At 32.0% G+C, this 19,063-nt stretch overlaps 1 protein-coding gene across 1 annotated transcript; it reads left to right on the top strand.

Moving 5' to 3' along the window:
* Positions 1-3,020: 3,020 nt before the first annotated feature.
* Positions 3,021-14,590, top strand: myl2b (myosin, light chain 2b, regulatory, cardiac, slow). Its single transcript, XM_073818882.1, has 7 exons — positions 3,021-3,058; positions 7,307-7,396; positions 9,910-9,985; positions 10,080-10,184; positions 11,946-12,024; positions 14,074-14,122; positions 14,350-14,590. Exons 1-7 carry the CDS (start codon positions 3,056-3,058, stop codon positions 14,452-14,454), a joined length of 507 nt encoding a protein of 168 aa, XP_073674983.1. The 5' UTR covers positions 3,021-3,055; the 3' UTR covers positions 14,455-14,590.
* The last annotated feature ends 4,473 nt before the right edge of the window (positions 14,591-19,063 follow it).

Here is a 19,063-nt window from a genome sequence, read left to right as displayed (position 1 = left end):
CCGGATTACAGATATCAGTATAATAATGTCTGGAAATGAAAGCGTTTAAGAGGTTAACTGCTCCGGCGGCTTGCAGACTGCGAGCAATTACTAAGTGAGCACATCTGTCATTCTCCTATCACTATTAAAACCAAACGCAAGTCTATTTTTAAGTAGAAATGTATTTGCACTTTGTAAGCCACCTACGGGGAATATAAAAGGTGCTTATTAAAAGTTTCTGTTTTATTGCTTTTTATTTATTGCTTCAGGGGGGAAAAAAACACAGCATCGGTCTTATAAGAAAGGAATAATATATCTTGTTTTGATATGGCTCACTGTTAAATTTGAAATTTAAATCAGTTCTGATACACAAGCCTGATGCAGCAACACTTATTACTTTTGTTCAAATCTGAATACGTGGATATTTTGAGGGTTCTGAACCCAGTGGGAGATTTTTTACCAACCTCTGTGGGCAGCAGTGCAAGCTGCGAGATTGTTTCGGAGGGTTTTGTAAAAAAAATATCATGTAATATCTGAGACTTAAAAACAGCAACGCTAATAACGTGGAATGAAAATGAAAACTAAACACAAAAAGAGGTGATCCAGCCATTAGAGATGATGTTTGGATTGATGGTGGCCTAGATACACATGAATGTTTGACTACGCTCGGCAATATCATTCCAGGAATATTGACGAGAGCTGCTGAACTCTGATATATTGATCGACTCTGGAGAGCAAAAGGCCTTGAAACAGAAGCTTGTTGAGACTGCCACCAGGTGGCCGGAAAGGTTTAGCATTACTACACATGACCGAAAAAGGTGTGCCATAGAATTCGTGCTTGTCCTGGAACAGCATCTCTGTTATGTTTAAAGTCATTCTTTCCTAAAGCAATGCTGTTCCGAGTTGTAAATGAGCACATGATCATCTTTGGAAGGGTAAACTGTCTATCCTGATGTCAACTTAGCTTATCCATCATGACAAATTGCCAGTAAAGGTGTGGTAGTATAATCTAATTTTAGTGCATACTGGAGGGTTTGAGTCTGAGAGGTCACGCAGAGGTCGTGTGCCTCCGTCCTGACAACACTGACCGGACAAAACCATCCTTTCATGTTTTAAAGGCATTTGTGAAAGCAGTTTTAATATTAGATTTAATATTATAGATATAATATATATTATGGATTATAAAACTAAAACTTTTTTTTAATTGAAATAAAATGAATAATTTAATAAAATTATTCGCTGGTTGTTAAGTCAACAATTCTCATTTGATTTAGTTTAAACTGAGGTACTAAAATAAATAAACTTAAAACTGAAATAAAAAATTACTAGAAATTACATAAAAAAATAAATTAAAAAAAATATAAATATAAATATATATACATATATATTTACATATATATATATATATATATATATATATACACATATTTAAAAAATGACAAAAACATGATGGTTACTATAGTTACCCACTATAAAACTGAAACCATTAAAATGCTTTAAATAAATGTTAAATAAATTTATTTTATTTGATCTGATCAGAGGTCGTGTGCCTTCGTCCTGACAAAACCATCCAGGGTTATTATAGATATAATATATATTACAGATTATAAAACTAAACTTTTTCTTTTTAATTGAAATAAAATTTTATACAATTATTCGCTGGTTGTTAAGTCAACAATTCTCATTTTATTTAGTTTAAACTGAAGTTTCAAAATAAACAAACTTAAAACGGAAATAAAAATTACAGACATATTTATAAAAAAAAAAAAAAAACACTAATAAAAATTACAAAAACATGATGGTTATTATAGTTGTTATTATTATAACCACGTTAAAACTAAAACCATTAAAATATTTAAATATGATTGTTGTGTGCCTCCGTCCTGACAACATTGACCGGGTAAAAGCATCCTTTCATATTTTAAAGGCATTTGTGAAGACAGTTTTAATATTAGAGAATTAATCAGTCAATGTAATTCTCTACACCAGGGTTATAATATATATAAATAATATATAAATTATTATATATTATTATATATTATTATATTATATATATATATATATATATATATATATATATATATATATATATATTATCGATTATAAAACGAAAACTTAAAAAAAAAAAAAAAAAACATTTTGCCACTTGAAATAAAATGAATAATTTAATATGCTGGTTGTCAAGTACACAATTCTCATTTGATTTAGTTTAAATTGAAGTACTAAAATAAATCAACTTAAAACTGAAATAAAAATATTTTAAAATAAAAATAAAAAACTAATAAAAATTACAAAAGTTAACCACTGTAAAACTAAAACCATTAAAATACTTGAAATAAATGTTAACAGAAATAAAATATAAAAATACCCTAAATTTATTTTATTTTATCTGATTGCCAAAGCAACATTTCTCATTTTCATTTAGTTGAACAATGTACTAAAATTGCTAAAACTGAAATAAAAATTAATAAACTAATAAAATGACAAATGCACATTAAAACTACTAAAATGAAAGCATGAATAAAAAAATCTAAATATTAAATATAAATTAAAAAGTACATAAAATAGATCAAATATAGTATCTCACTGATACTAAAATAATGCTGCAGGTTCCTCTGTGAACTGGAGAACTGTCTTTATGCATTCACCAAAAATCACCTTAAACTTCAAAAATGATAAATAAAGGTGAAGCTAGTTACACTTGCATACCTAAATATTCAAAACTTGACCTTCTAGCCCATTTGTTTCCAACTAAACAATATGAAATGAGCCTACAAAGACTGAGAAACAGCATTAGTGCAAATAAATGGCGCTGTCAATCACACATTCTAGCTTTAGGAAAGTTCTAGCTGTTTTCCAACAACTGTCATGAGTTGAAGCCCACTGGCTCCTGTATTAAACCCCTTTAATCAGGATTCTTATAATAACTTATGAAGTCGACAATTGGCTACCTGGGTAAGGACATGAGGATGTATTTATAGAAACTCAGAGGTGGGGAATTCATATATAAAAATCTGCATTTCCACCCCGCCTGAAATCACTCGTGCTTTGTCTCCTGAAGTCAAGGGTTACGGTTATGGTGAGTTCGCTTTCGTCATACTATTCAATCATTTACTCTGTCTTAGATTATCAGCAGACATTTAACTCACTATTCTCTTGATGCGCCCAAACGAAAAAAAAATGTCTAAAAGGTCTTAAAAATGAGCTTGCCTGAGTTGATTTCTGTCTGTCTGTATTTGAAACTAAAGTTCAAGTCTGATTCATCAGAGCCACTTACATCTGTCTGACTCATCCAGCGCCTCTGATGTTTTATTAATTTCACTTTCAACAAATAAATACATGAAAAGTAAACTGTTTCTGTTCTCAAAGACAGATACAAACATTTTCATTACCCAAAAATCATAAAAGGAGACAGGTGACTCATCTATTTATCGTTTTATTAACGTTTCAACTCTTCTAGACAGTTATGAGAGCAAATTGGAGACTTAAAATGTTTTTTTTTTTTTTTTTTTTTTTTTAATGAAAAAGACCCAAGTAATCTCAAGTTTCAGAAAATATATCTTCTGTCAACTGTAAAAAATAAAATAAAATAAAAAAAAAACATTGCATGTTTGGACATGTTTTTGCTCAAGATGTGTTTTTTTTTTAATGAAAAAGACCCAAGTAATCTCAAGCTTCAGAAAAAATATCTTCTGTCAACTGTTATCAGGTTGTGCTAATAAAATAAAATAAAATAAAAAATAATTATTGCATGTTTGGACATTATTGCAATGCAAACCAGGTAAAACAATCTGTACGAATGCAGAAAAAATACTTTATATTAACATATGTATGTGGGTCAAAGACATTTTATTTTTTATTTTTACATTAACATTGTGTTACACTGAATGACAAATGTAACATTATTTCAACCAAAAGCTTTGTATTTTAATGGAAACCATGTTATATTTTATTTTTAGGGTTTGTTTGATGAATTGAAAGTTTGAAAAAAAAACAGCATTTATATGTAACAGAAATCTTTTGTAACATTATAAATGTCTTTGCTGTCACTTTTAATCAATTGAATGCATCCTAGCTGAATAAAATATTGATGTATTTCCAAAAAAAAAAAAATCAATCAATGACCCCAAACTTTTGAACAGTAGTGTATTTTCTAGTAAAACAGGTAAAATAGTAGATAACATTTATATTGTCAGCCAAAGACATATGTATGTGGGTCAAAGATGAAAAAGTAAGTGTAATACTGCTTTAAATATTCATATATATATATATATATATATATATATATATATATATATATATATATATATATATACACACACACACACACACACACACACACACATATTTAAAAGTTTTCTGTTTAATTTAATTGCATTTTTTTTTTCTGAGCAAAAAATAAATATCATGCATTTTTCCTTAATTTACAGAAGACACCCCCAAACATGTAATTCAGTGTAAGCGTCTTATCAGGCATATTTACAACAAAAATCAATTTATGACATTAAAATACAAATTACTTTCACACCAAATACTAATCAGTTGTAATTCTACATTTTTTAAATTTGCCACTATCCTAGGTTTCGCACACTTGTCAGTAAGAATTGTTTACTCATTTAAAACTTAAAAATTTAAATGAGCTGAGCTACTATCCACATTTTTTATTTTATAGTTCTATTACTGTATGTCAATTTTTTTTATTTTTCTTAAAGAATTTTTGAGAGTTAATACATAAGAACCAGTAACATTTTCCTCTGGGTTTATTTATGCCGTTTATCAAAAAAAAAAAATCCTCTGAAAATACCCAGCATATTTCGCAGTTCAGCTCTGGCCTCGTCTGCAGCACAACTGTTGAGATGTAATCCAGACAGAAGGCCGACGAGCAGCTGTCGGGCTGCGATGTCATCGAGCAGAAACGCATCTCGCAATGTTTTCCAAATTCTGTGGCAGGAATGTAAATAGTAGCGATTAATCCCTGTCTTGGTGGGATTACCTATCAACAGGCTCAAAGATGAGGCTGTCAACAGCCAGCGCCAGTGTGTAATCCCACATCTGATCCACTGGCTGAGTTCTCGCTCTCCCAGCTAATTATACATCCTGCAGGGCACCAAACATTTACAACTTTTATGCACTCAACACGTTACTGCTCAATTATTGCTCAGGAGGAGTTTTAACGCTGATGCTTTAGGTAAAACTCCTTAGGAGACATGCAAAAGGCATGAGACAAGCATTAACGGAAAGAGCTAAAATGAATGTGAATAGCAGCTCGGGAAGAATTTGATGAGAAATACTTGAGTTAGTTGCATGCTGAGAAGAGATTTATTGGGCCTTTTAACAAGAGAATTCAGCAAAAGTCTCCATTTAAACTGACTGCTGTCTAAGAGAAACAACTGTGATATTAAAAAGTCAGCTTGAAATGGCTTTTGTAACCCATTTTACTGGCGCAAAAGCGTTTGGAGTCTGTAAATGTTGTTGAAAAGAGTCTCTTCTGCTCACCAAGGATGCTTTTATTTGATTAAACATACAGCAAATACAGTAATAATGTGAAATATTATAATTTAAAGCTGAATTTTCATCAGTGTCACATGATTCTTCAGAAATCATATGCTGATTTGCTGCTCATGAAACATTTATGATTATTATCATAGTTGAAAACAGTTGTGCTGCTTTGTATTTTTATGGAAACCACGATATATTTTATTTTTAGGGTTTGTTTGATAAATTGAAAGTTTAAAAAAAAATAGCATTTATGTTAAATATAAATCTTTTGTCATATAAATGTCTATAAATGTCTTTGCTGTCACTTTTGATCAATTTAATGCATCCTAGCTGAATAAAATAATAATTTCTTTCCAAAAAATCATACTGATCCCAAAAGATGTTTCTTAGCGTTTTTGAAGCAAGTTATTTCTCTTTTAAAGCTGTAAATGCTTTTGAAAGGACTCTTTTGCCGACCAAGGATGCATTTGTTTGATTAAAAATGCAGCAAAAACAGAAATATTGTGAAATATTTTTTTAAACTGCTTTCTATTTGAATATATTTTAAATTTATTAAATTTATTACTGTGATGCAAAGCTGAATTTTCACCATCATTACTTTAGTTTTCAGCATCACATGATCCTTCAGAAACCATTCTAATATGCTGATTTACTGCTCAAGAAACATTTATGATTGTTATCAATGTTGAATTGAAAGTTAGAAATGACCATTTATTAAATATGAATCTTTTGTAACACTATAAATGTATTTGCTCAATTGAATGCATCCTAGCTGAATAAAATATTAAATTATTTCCAAAAAACAAAACAAAACCAAAAACATACTGATCCCAAACTTTTGAACAGTAGTGTATTTTCTAGTAAAACAGGTAAAACAAGACGTTAAATTAATATTTTAAGATGTTTTTTTTGGTAACATTATAAATGTCTTTGCGGTCACTTTTAAATCAATTGAATGCATCCTAGCTGAATAAAATATTGATTTCTTTCCAAAAACAAATCATACTGACCCCAAACATTTGAACAGTAGTGTATTTTCTAGTAAAACAGGTCAAATAAGAGATACAATTTATATTGTCAGCCAAAAAGGAAAGTCATTTCAGAGGGGTTTTTGAAGCAAGTTATTTCCCTTTTAGAAGAAAATGCTGTCAAAAGGAGTCTCTTCTGCTCACCAAGGATGCATTTATTTGATAAAAGTAATATTGTGAGATATTATTTTAATTAAAAATATAACTATTTTCTATTTAAATATAATTTAAAATGTAATTTATTTCTGATTAAAAGCTGAATTTTTATCATTACTCCAGTTTTCAGTGTCACATGATCTTTCAGAAATCATTCTAATATGCTGATTTGCTGCTACAGAAACATTTCTGATTATTATGAATGTTGAAAACAGTTGTGCTACTTCATATTTTTATGGGAACCATGATATATTTGAATTTTTAGGGTTCTTTGAAGAATAAAAAGTTCAAAAGAACAGCATTTATATGAAATAGCAATGTTTCGTAACATTATAAATGTCCAAACTGTCACTTTTGATTAATTTAATGCATTCTTGCTGAATTAAAACATTCATTTCATTTCAAAATAAATCCTGCTGACCCCAAACATTTGAACATTAGTGTAGTTTCTAGTGAAATTACTAAAATAAGAGGTAAAACTGGTATTGTCAGCCAATAAGGAAAGTCGTTTCTAAGAGTTTCTGAAGAAAGTTGCAAAAAAAAAAAATTCCTTCAAAATTAGGTATAGCGATGAACTGACAAACCAAAGAGTACTTCTATTTAGCTAGTCACATGTGATTATTCTGTGTAACTTGTTGTTGCAGGCCCCCAAAAAGGCAAAGAAGCGGGCAGAAGGAGCCAATTCAAATGTCTTCTCCATGTTTGAACAAGCACAGATCCAGGAGTTCAAAGAGGTACAAACCAAGCACTCGTTTGACTCTAATTGCAATGACAATTGTCTTTATCGTGACTCTTTCACTGCGATATCGAGCATCTACAGCGAGATTCTCGTATGTGACTTCAATATGTCAGTGCTCATCATCGCTAGTGAATAATTCAGAATGTGTCAGTAACGATTAGCGCAGTGGAGTGATTTACACCCTGAACACACACTCGCTCGCACACACTCCAACCTGCTGTCAGGGCTCTGAAATTTGCGTGAAAAATGCAGCAGGACAGACGTTCTCTCTGGTCTCAAAGCGGCTGTGAAAAGATCACGACAAACAGGATAAGCATGACGCTGATCCGAGATGGCAGTGATGAGAACGTGCAGACAAATGCTACCCGTCTTTCTCTCTCTCTCTCGCTTTCAGCCTGTCTCTCGCGCGTATCACAAACAAACACAAAGACACTAAGTAAAGCAGAATTACAGGAACTACAAATACTCAAATGAGGGAGTTTTGCAAAACAAGATGCACTAAAAAAAGCAGCATGACAGGGAGCTCTGACCTTTAGATAAACAATTATTTCACCTAAAAATGAACTTGTCATTACTTTCTCACCCTCATGTTATTTTTCTGTGGAGCACAAATGGAGAATTTGTGAACTTTCACGCTCTGAAAAAACACATCAATTAACCTTAAAATATCTTAAGAGAATTCTATTCCAAGTCTTCTGAAGTCAAGCGATAACTTTGTGAGGAACAAACAGCTATTTACAGATAATCTGTCCCCGCCACTAAAACTCATAAGCATTCATATTCAAAAATGACATGTTTTGGTTTGAGCGAAAGCAGGGTTATTACAGATAACTAAAACTTGCTTAAAATAAAGCCATTATTTTGAAATAAAATTGTATTTTTTAATATTTACGTTTTAATAGTTTCACATCAAGTTAAACTAAAAGAAAATGAGATGCTTTGTCTTGTCAAACAGCTGTAATAAAAATAGGTTCAAGGTTTTATTTATTTTATTTCAGCTATAGTTGTATTTTCATTTAGTTTAACTTGATGTACTAAAATAACTAAATAAAAAAAGAAAAAGAAAATTAAATAAATGAAAAAACAATGCATATAAACTTTTTAATTGTAATTTTTTAAATGACTAAAGGTTTAGCTAAAATTTTAATATATAAAGAAATAATTCACAATATATTCATAAAACCTAGCATCCTTATGATACTAAAAGAACACTAATTTGCAAATATGATGCACCAGTTAGAAAAAACTCTTCTCTTCTTTAGCATTGCACAGAAAATGCAAACAGGTTTGGAATGACAATGTTGAGGAAAATACTGTGTAATAATTCATTTTAGGTGGACTTGCAGTAAAAGTAGCCAAAACAAACTAATTTGATTGACTGTTTGTTTTCAAACATCTGGAAACCACAAAAGTTAAATTATAGGTTCGTCAAAATGCATATTTCAACTAAAGGCAAACAGATGCAGAAGGAGCGTATGGTGCTTTCCAAAAGGATCACTAAAACTATATACAGTTAAGGTCAAAAGTTTTATCCCCCTTTCAGAATCTGCAAAATGTTAATTATTTTACTAAAATAAGGGATCATAAAAAAAATGAATGTTATTGTTTAGTACCTGAATAAGAGATTTCGCATATAAGATGTTTACATACAGTATAGTCCACAAAAGAAAATAATAAAAATTATAAAAATGTCCTCGTTCAAAAGTTAACATCCCCTTGATTCTTAATACGGTGTTGTTACCTAAATGATCCACAGCTCTGTTTTTTTTTTTTTAGTGATAGTTGTTCATGAGTCCCTTGTTTGTCCTGAACAGTTCAACTGCCTGCTGTCCAATTGAGTCCCTCATTTGTCCTCAGTGTGAAAAGATGGATCTCAAAGTCATACAGTCATTGTGGGAAAGGGTTTAAACACACAAAAATGCTGGAAAACCAAAGAATTTGTGGGACCTGAAGGATCTGTCTGAAAAACAGCAGGCAGTTTAACGATTCAGGACAAACAAGGGACTATCGCTAAAAAAAAAAAAAAAAAAAAAAAAAAAAAAACAGCTATGGATCATTCAGGTAAGAACACAGCATTAGAAATCAAGGGGATGTAAACTTTTAAACAGGGTCATTTTTATAATTTCAACTATTATTTTCTATATGTAAACATCTTTTATGTGCAATATCGAATTCAGGTCAGTGCTAAATAAACAATAACATGCATTTTTTGTATGATCCCTCTTATTTTGGTAAAATAATTAACATTTTGCAGATTCTGATGGTGGGGGGGCTTTTGACCTCACCTGTACAACAACTTTAAAAAGGTTAAAGCAGCACAATAAATGTCAACAACTAATTCAACAAGGACAAAGTATATGTTTGACTAATTTTTAAACATTTTGCAGTTCTATTCGCTGCCACTAGAGGTGCAGAAATGACACGCTTCACCTTTGACAAACACTATCGGACCCCATTCTGCATCCCTCTCACACACTCTCTCTATTCTCTCTCTTTCATCTGCCTCAGGCTTTCACAATCATGGACCAGAACAGAGACGGCTTTATCGACAAGAATGACCTGAGGGATACGTTCGCAGCTTTAGGTGAACTGTAATAATCTCTGCTATACGTCACTGTCGTTCTGCATTGGCGGATGAAGCGTCTGTCTGACAGCAGTTCTGACCTCTGCCTCCGCAGGCCGACTGAACGTCAAACAAGAGGAGCTCGACGAGATGCTTAAGGAGGCTCCAGGACCCATTAATTTCACCGTCTTCCTCACCATGTTTGGGGAGAAGCTTAAAGGTAAACAGTGGAGCGAAGTGGAACCCAAAAATTCAGTATTTTTAATTCATCCAGCAGGATTGTAAAAGCAAGTATCTTCATTGAGCAACCACTACTGTAAGGCCAGCAGTTCTGACTGTAACTTCTTAAGCACGATTCAAGCTAATTTTTTTCCAACTACTTCATTCACTTACACTACCAGCCAAAAGTTTTTGAACCTAAGATTTTTATTGTTTTTTTAAGAAGTCCAAGCCTGCATTTATTTGTTCCAAAGTACAGCAAAAACAGGAAAAATTTGAAATATTTTTACTATTTAAAATAACAGTTTTCTATTTGAATATATTTTAAAATGTAATTTATTCCTGTGATTTCAAAGATGAATTTTTAACATCATTACTCCAGTCACATGATCCTTCAGAAATCATACTAATATTCAGATTTGCTGCTAAAAAACATATATTTATATATTTTATTTACATATTATTCTTCAGCATCACTTTTGATCAATTTAAAGCATCCTTGCTCAATAAAAGTATTATTTTATAATTTGTTTCCCTTAATATTTAAATTGATATTTTATTTATTTATTCAATTAAAAAAAAAAAACTGACTCCAAGCTTTTAAATGGTATAGTGCATAATGTTACAAAATCCTTTTATTTCAGATAAATACTGATCTTTGGAACTTTCCATTCATCAAAGAATCCTAAAAAAATGTACTCAACTGTTGATAATAATAAAATAATAATAATAATAATAATAATAATAATAAATGTTTCTTAAACAGCAAACCAGCTTATTTCTGAAGGATCATGTGACATGATCCTAAAAATTCAGCTTCAAAATCACAGAAATAAATTACATTTTAAAATATATTCAAATACAAAATATTTATTTTTAAATAGTAAAAATACGTAAAAGCTTTGCTGTTTTTATTGTATTTTGTTTGGTGAACAGAAGAGACTTCTTTAAAAAAACATTGAAATTTTACTGTTGTGTACTGTTAATGAAAAGTGACACTAAAGACATTTACAGTGTTTCAAATAATTTCTGTTTCAAATCAATTCTGTTCTTTTGAGCTTTCTATTCATCTTAGAATCATAAAAAATAAAATGTATCAGTTTAATCCCAGTTTAAAAATCATAAATGTTTCTTGAGCAGCATATGATTTCTGAAGGATCATGTGACAATGAAGACTGAAGCAATAATGCTGAAAATTCAGCTTTAATCACAGAAATTAATACAAATACATGTATACATAAATACATTTATAAATAAATACATTTTAACATACATTCACGTAGAAAACAGCTTAAATTTTCACTAATATTTCACTAATAATATTTCAATAATATTACCATTTTTAAAAACAATTGCAGCCCAAGACATTATTTCAAAAACATAAAAACAGATTTTTAATGTATAATCTAGTTTTATTCTTAAAATTTTACTGTATATTGCATTCTATTTAAATAAATCTCTAGGTGTTTCAGAATAAAGTCTTATAAGTGGACAAGAAATTGCACAGGGATTTTCTTTCCCTTTGAAGTTCTACAGAGGCATTTGATCCTATTGGGAATCATAATAGGCCTATAGGGAACTATATGCTCTGAAAGCTTTTGTATGAGCCTGTGTGACGATTCCCATTGGATCGACTCTGAACTGTGGTAGAAATTCCACTAGGAATCCTGTACAAAGTATGTATTATTGCATTCCTGCAGGATTTTAAAGACAGTTAGGTCTCTCGTCAGTTTTCTGTTGTGCACTCTTTTTAAAAAAACAGGTGCCGATGCAGAGGAGACCATCCTGAATGCCTTTAAAGTGTTCGACCCAGAGGGAAAGGGGACCTTGAGAAAGGATTTGTGAGTACCATTAAAACAACACAATGTGTCCTTCTCTCCAAATCCATTTCTCAAGAGATTCTGCTTTGTTTTGCAGCTTATGACATTACAACCTACTGAAGTAATAGGTGCAGTACATATAGACTGTTCAAACCACTCAAAAAGTATTTTGGCCTAAATGTAAAACTTTTAGGGGTTCAAGCATGTAGTTTGCAATTGTTAGAATGGCCAAGGCTCAGCAAACTCCACATAAAACTTATTGAGCAGACCAAAATGTAATTGATAGAGACCTGAAACTTCACTTCTATAACATCACCAAGGCTCGCCCCAATCTGCCTGATGGGGCACTCAAAAGTACAAAATCACTCATAACTCCTAAACCGCTCATTGCAGACTCTAGTGTCTAATGTCATTGGAATCCTTGGCTCACGTCAGACAAAATGCACACACACACACACACACACACATGCATTTGCTCAGATTCAAAATTTTGGGGTAATTTGAATTTTTTTAAAACCTACTTTTTCGAACTACTCCTACGTTTTACATCCGATAACGTTTTACAATCCATTCCAAAGAATGAATATCAACTATTATAGTTGAACTTTCGACTTTCTGTCATAAAGGTATGCCAAAACGTTGAAAGGGGCAGGGCCACCTTTACTAAAACAGCTATAACTTTTGAACAGAATGAAATATCTTCACCAGACACACAATGCGTAACTATGAGTTGAATTTAAGGTCACATGAAAAAATTCACAGAGATTGGCCTATAACTTGGTGGTGCTATAAGAGGGAAAAAAACAAAAACAAGCATAACCACGCAACCGTTTGTCCTATTGATGTGAAAATCGGTACGCATCAGTCAAAATCGTTCTTGGTCCAAAGTGTCACAAGCTTCTATAAGGCCATTCGCATATCTCAAAATACAGAGCCGCCATAGGCCAATAAACTTGAGGCCGATGTTTGACTCACGGTCCTAAAGGTCTGGGAGAAATTTGAAAAAATAAATAAATAAATAAAATAAAAAATAGGCCACTGGGGCATTTTTAAGGGCATAAACTATTGTATATTGCATGGTTTTTCACACATACACACAATATTCGCATAATATGATAGACCCCCTCATTCTGAAAGACTTTGTCTCTAGAACCACGGCTGTCAATCAAACCGTTAGTTAAATGATTGAGAAGATGTAAAAAACCTACATTTGTGAAATAGTCCTAGGTTTTTCGCATAATCTGAAAAAACCAAAAGCCTATGAAGCCTAAAGGAAAACTCAAAACTTCACGAAACCTGGCGAGCACATGCGGCAGGTGATTCTAAACAAGCATGCAAAGTTTTAGGGAGATTGGATCACAGTTGGCGCTATAACAGTCATAAACATTACAAACTCATAATATTGCAAATTACCTGTATTTGTCTAAAATGCTTTTTTAAAATCATTAATTTAGGTGGTTACAGACTTGCTAAATAATATGTAAATGTCTTTTTTCATATGTGCCTAAATGCTTTAAAGTGCTTTAACCCTGTTAATCGCATATACATTTGTTATTCATTTGGATTACATCATTTTAACTAACTAAACGTCATGTGATATTTGTCAGACATAAATGAAACAGGTCAGATTTCTGTAATAGTATTAATAAACAATGTGTTTTGTAAACACAATAAGCAGATTCACATATGTATCATCAATAAATCCAATTTGTTCGTAGATTTAAACTAACTGAATATTGTTTGTTCCACAGCTTGCCATATTTGAACCATCAGCATACTTTTTAACTGAATAAATTTAAGTGTTTTCACAACATTCATGCTGATTCTAAGCAATTTGAATAAATGCATTTTTAAAACATTATTAAAATCAAATCAAATAGATTTCAAAATCAAATATATTATGTCATGATGTTTTTGAGTGCAGGTAAAACTGTGTAATCCATATGGATGGAAATTTTATATGTAATTAAAATCATAAATTCATGCCTAAACATTAGAGTGTGCAAAGTGTTTGCCAGAAGTAATTCGATTATATCAAAAGGTCAAACCGAAGTTTGTTTCTCCTCACAGCTTGGCACGGATGTTGACAACGCAAGCGGACCGATTTTCTCCCGAAGAGGTTTGACATCTTGAGATTATTTGTTTTATGTCTAACACTTCAGCTCTCTGCGTCCTTGACAGCACTGTGCCGTATCTCACAATGACATTTATATTCTATGTGAATGGATGACATTATATAGTGTTTATCTATAGATTATGAACACATCTAGTGAATTTTATACTGTGTAAATCACATAACCGCACGTCGAAACACCATCTTGCCATTTTTCATCCATCTTTCCTCAGATGGAGCAGATGTTTAGTGCTTTTCCTCCAGACGGTGCGGGTAATCTGGACTATAAGAATCTGGTGTACATCATCACACATGGGGAGGAGAAGGACCAGGAGTGAAATATCAAAAGTTCAACAACTGTCATTTTAACATCACGACTAGTTCTGCATGTATGGTACAACAAATATCGTCCTGTACTATATAATCTTTCATTTCCAGCACTGAATTAAACAATGAAATCGAATAAGAATTAAATCCATAGAGTTTGCTTTGTGATTTTTAGAGGTTAAAATGCTACATCTAATAAAACATGTGCAGTAAAATATTCATAAGCCTAAGGGCGTAGAATTTAGTAAGGATGCTTCTTACTATAATCCAGCGACTACTAATTTGTCCCTAGTAATAATTTTGATCAATCAGTTAAACGTGTGTATGTAACATCATGCTTTTTTCACTTATTTCAGTTAATGTCATAAAACTAGTAGCGAGTTAAGCCAGTATCAGTACTGAAAGTCTGTAATCATGGATGAAGCCGTGAAAAGAGGAACAGACAAACCGAATCAATTAAGTGAGTCATTTACACTGGAACTGCTCTGATTGATTCAAACTCGCGACTTCGGGCATTCAGTTCAAAACTGAGCTTTTCAAAACTCCATGGACCCTTTTTCACAAGACTGTGATGATGCGTTTCAATGGTTATCAATAGCGTAAATCCTTAAAAGTTTTTCATATTTTGATTTTTTTTAAATGTATGTACATTTAACACTATACCCTGTATTATATTACCTTTTCATCAAGTTACAAAAAAAAAATGTTCTCGATTATGCAAGAGTGTTTTTAATGCCGCGTCTATGGGACAGTAAATTTGACATTGTTCTCTCTTCTGACTGCCGATATCAGTCTCTCTCAATTTTTTCCCTTTGATTGAAAGTCATGAAAACACTATCGTGGAGTTTTTCTTTTCCTATTTGAGCAAATGGGAATGCAAAAAATATATTTGTGGTACTCTTCTATTCACTCCTCTCGGATTTTACCCAACTATGACGACTTCCGCTTGGAGAAACCGGAAAATATGAGAAAGGTCCATTGTTTCGCAAAATGGTTTACTGTTTCGATGTGCTCCAAAAGGACCGCGTATCGCGAATCATTTGCTTCAAATCGGAATTTCATGTTTGATTTGATTTTGGAACTTTGGAGCAGGTTCGTGAATCATTTAGAGAATAAAATGAGCCCCGATCTGAAATGATGGTGAATCATTATTTAGATCAGAACTTGGGAGCGGGTTCACAAATCTTTTGACTCAGATCGGAAATTCAGAGCAGGGATTATGAATCATTAGATTCAGATTGGGACTTCGGGCAGGTTTGCGAAACATTTGATTCAGATCAGGACTTCGATTTGAATCGGAACTTCATAGCAGGTTTGCGAATCATTTCATGAATTGAATGATTCTTGATCCTCCCAATCTGAAACAATGGATTGTGAATCATTATGCAGATCAGGAATACTAAGAGTGGACCACGAATCATTTGATTTAGATCGGAACTTCTGAGCACAGATCGCAAATCATTTGAATCAGATCAAGACTTTGGGGTGCGTATCGCAAACCTTTTATTCTGATCTTTTTTTTTAATAAACAGTACAAAACATCAAACCATTAAGGTAATACAGTTATAAGAAAGAAAGAATACACAAATAGGGCCACTACTAAATTGTCCCTAGCAATAATGTTAATCAAACAATTAAATGTCTGTTGTCTGCTGATATGTCTCCACCAATGCCAACATCAAACCTACGCCCTTGCATAAACCTATAACATTTGCATATTGTGATTTCTGATCACTTGAATTTGCAGCAACAGTGTTTTGCACAATTAAGAATGAATGTCATTGTATTGGATTAAAAAAAAAGATATCAAAGCATGTGATTTATTATAAAGAAAAATAATACAGTAAAAATAAAAGCACACCTGTAAAACAAATATATATTTTACAATTATAATTGATAAAATAAACATAATAATTAGGTCTAGACACATATGGTGGGCAAAAATGTGACCCTGGACCACAAAACCAGTCTTAAGTCGCTGGGGTATATTTGTAGCAATAGCCAAAAATACATTGCATGGGTCAAAATTTTTGATTTTTCTTTCATGCCAAAAATCATTAAGAAATTAAGTGAAGATCATGTTCCATGAAGATTTTTTGTAAAATTCCTACTGTAAACATATCAAAATGTAATTTTTGATTTGTAATATGCATTGTTAAGAACCTAATTTGGACAACTTTAAAGGTGATTTTCTCAGTCTTTTTGATTTTTTTGCATCCTCAGATTTCTGATTTCAAATAGATGTATCTCGGCCAAATATTGCCCTATCCTAACAAACCATACATCAATAGAAAGCTTATTTATTGAGCTTTCATATGATGTATAAATCTCAGTTTTGTCAAATTTAACCTTATGACTGGTTTTGTGGTCCAGGGTCACAAATGAAGAAAAGTTCAAATTAATTCTAATAAAAGCTGCGGATTTCAAGCAAAATACAAAGACTTCATCTAATCAAAGACATTTGTAATGATTAGAAGTGAACAAATGATACTGACATCAAAACATATGTAAAATGATCAAAGAGTAGCACTAGCAGTCTGATGTTGATTCAGCAACCCATTTTGAAAGAAAGAAAGACTAAAAAAAACTCTTGAAAATGACTAAAATCAGTTATTAATCTCAAACGACTCTTTTATTCAAGAAATAGATTACACCGGCGGTTCTGTAGGCCTATGGTTTTGATTTACTAAAAACGGCTCATAACAGTGAATTAGTTCAGGATTCGAATGACACAGTTGTGCTGTTTGTTTTTAATTCACTAAAAAGAACCAGCTCATAAGAGTAATTTATTTGGAAATAGGACACTGATGGCGCTGTCTGTTTTTGATTCACTAAAGAATTGGCTCACACGAGACTACACTTGACTATACTCACATTGTGTGCTGTGTTTCCATTAAACATGTGAAGACCATGCCATCACATCAAAACAGACAGCAAACTCACACTCAGTGGCACTGAAGACAAACTGTGCAGAAACAGAAGAAAAGAGAACTCTAACATTAGTCTTTACTGCCACCTACTGCCTGAGTAATTTACTTACAAGGCCTCAGATGCTATTGTTATTAACACAACCCTGAACCTCAAAATCGCTCAAGGCACATTTTTACACAAGATTCTGCTGAGGTGAGTCATCTAAGTCTAAACAAACACAAATTCCTATAACTCTAATCAGTCACAACAGTTCATGGCCCATTCATAGGTTTGCAAAGTTTTAGGTCAACAAGTTTATACACAGCACATACATACAATGACCTTGATTTCTACAGTGCTTTGAGAGATGTTTTTGTTCTGAATGTATATCAAAAGACTGGCATAGAAACAAGCCCGACATTACTGAGTCATAAGTCATCAACATATTAGACTGCTTTTACATTTGAATGCAACTTAAACTTGCACTTCCAATGAAAAAATACCAGTGCTTGCAAGTACAGTACACTGATAGTGAAAATGTTTTAGCAAAGTGATACAGAAAGAACTGAGGCATAAAATCACTTATCATAAAGTCACTATAAATGTACAGTCAAGACAAAAAATATTCAGACACCAAATAAAATTTTTGATTTTTTTTTACTAATGGTAAAATGCTAATAGTTCATTTATGTACGTTAGGACAACAAAATAAAAGTAAACTATGACATATTATACCAATTATACATTTTTCATTCAGTGGACTACCAGTAAAACTGATAAAAATTTGGGACCAAAAATTATTCAGTTTGACCTGACAATGTTTTTTCTTTTTTACACCACAGACTAAACAAAATTAAGCACTGCTTGGAAATTAGTCAACAATCGACAGTTGTGTAAATATTGTTTTTGTTAACAATTTTTGGTTGATTGTAATCCATTACATACCTTTCTATCAAAGTTATCTGACATTATGAAAATGAATTTGTTCTGAAACAGCTTACCTCTAAGATCTTGTCAGATTTAATTACCATTTTCTAAACTATAGAGATAATGTGATAATGTGAGAAATGTTTAAGGTGTCTAAATTAATTTTGGTTTGACCCTATATTTTAGTAGTGTTTAAAAACTACAAGGCATTTAGGATTAATGCAAAAATCTAAAATACATTCAGGTAACATTTTGTTAACTGATTAGTTATAAAAACAAATGCAATGCAATAGTTGCTATTAAATAAAGTGCAATAAACAGTAAAAATAGGCCTATTTGCGCCTATTTGTACTGCGCAAGTACGGCCATTAGATGGCGACAAAGTCTTACATAATTCATAGGAGGTTTCATAACACATTACAGCTCCATTTGAATTAGATGGAGTTAATATAAACTACCAGACTACAAGTTCAGATTTCCTACCACATTTCCAACAGACAACCGATCACTCAGCACAGCTTTAATTCCACTTGCTTACTTCCAAGAATTATATGCAAGCAAATAATGTTAAAAATTAACATACATCAGAGCCAGTGCTGATCTAGTTTATGCATTTCAGCAATCTGTAGTTCAGCCAAGTTCAACACGTGCTGAGAACTGCAAAAGCTGGTCTTTAACCAAAGGTTTGTAAGTCCATGTTCTTGGACTGTGTCCTGATATGACTGAAACCACAAGCTGTTTTAGAGTAAAAAAGCTCCTGACATGCATTACACCTCCAAAAAT

The sequence above is a fragment of the Garra rufa genome, chromosome 15 (assembly GCF_049309525.1).
Source record: "Garra rufa chromosome 15, GarRuf1.0, whole genome shotgun sequence".
Lineage (NCBI taxonomy): Eukaryota > Metazoa > Chordata > Actinopteri > Cypriniformes > Cyprinidae > Garra > Garra rufa.
This window is presented reverse-complemented; position numbering and strand designations above follow the sequence as displayed.

Coding starts and splice junctions, on each gene's coding strand:
- myl2b (XM_073818882.1), top strand. Junction 9,986..10,079: donor GGATACGTTCGCAGCTTTAG/GTGAACTGTAAT, acceptor CTGCCTCCGCAG/GCCGACTGAACGTCAAACAA. Junction 14,123..14,349: donor ACCGATTTTCTCCCGAAGAG/GTTTGACATCTT, acceptor ATCTTTCCTCAG/ATGGAGCAGATGTTTAGTGC.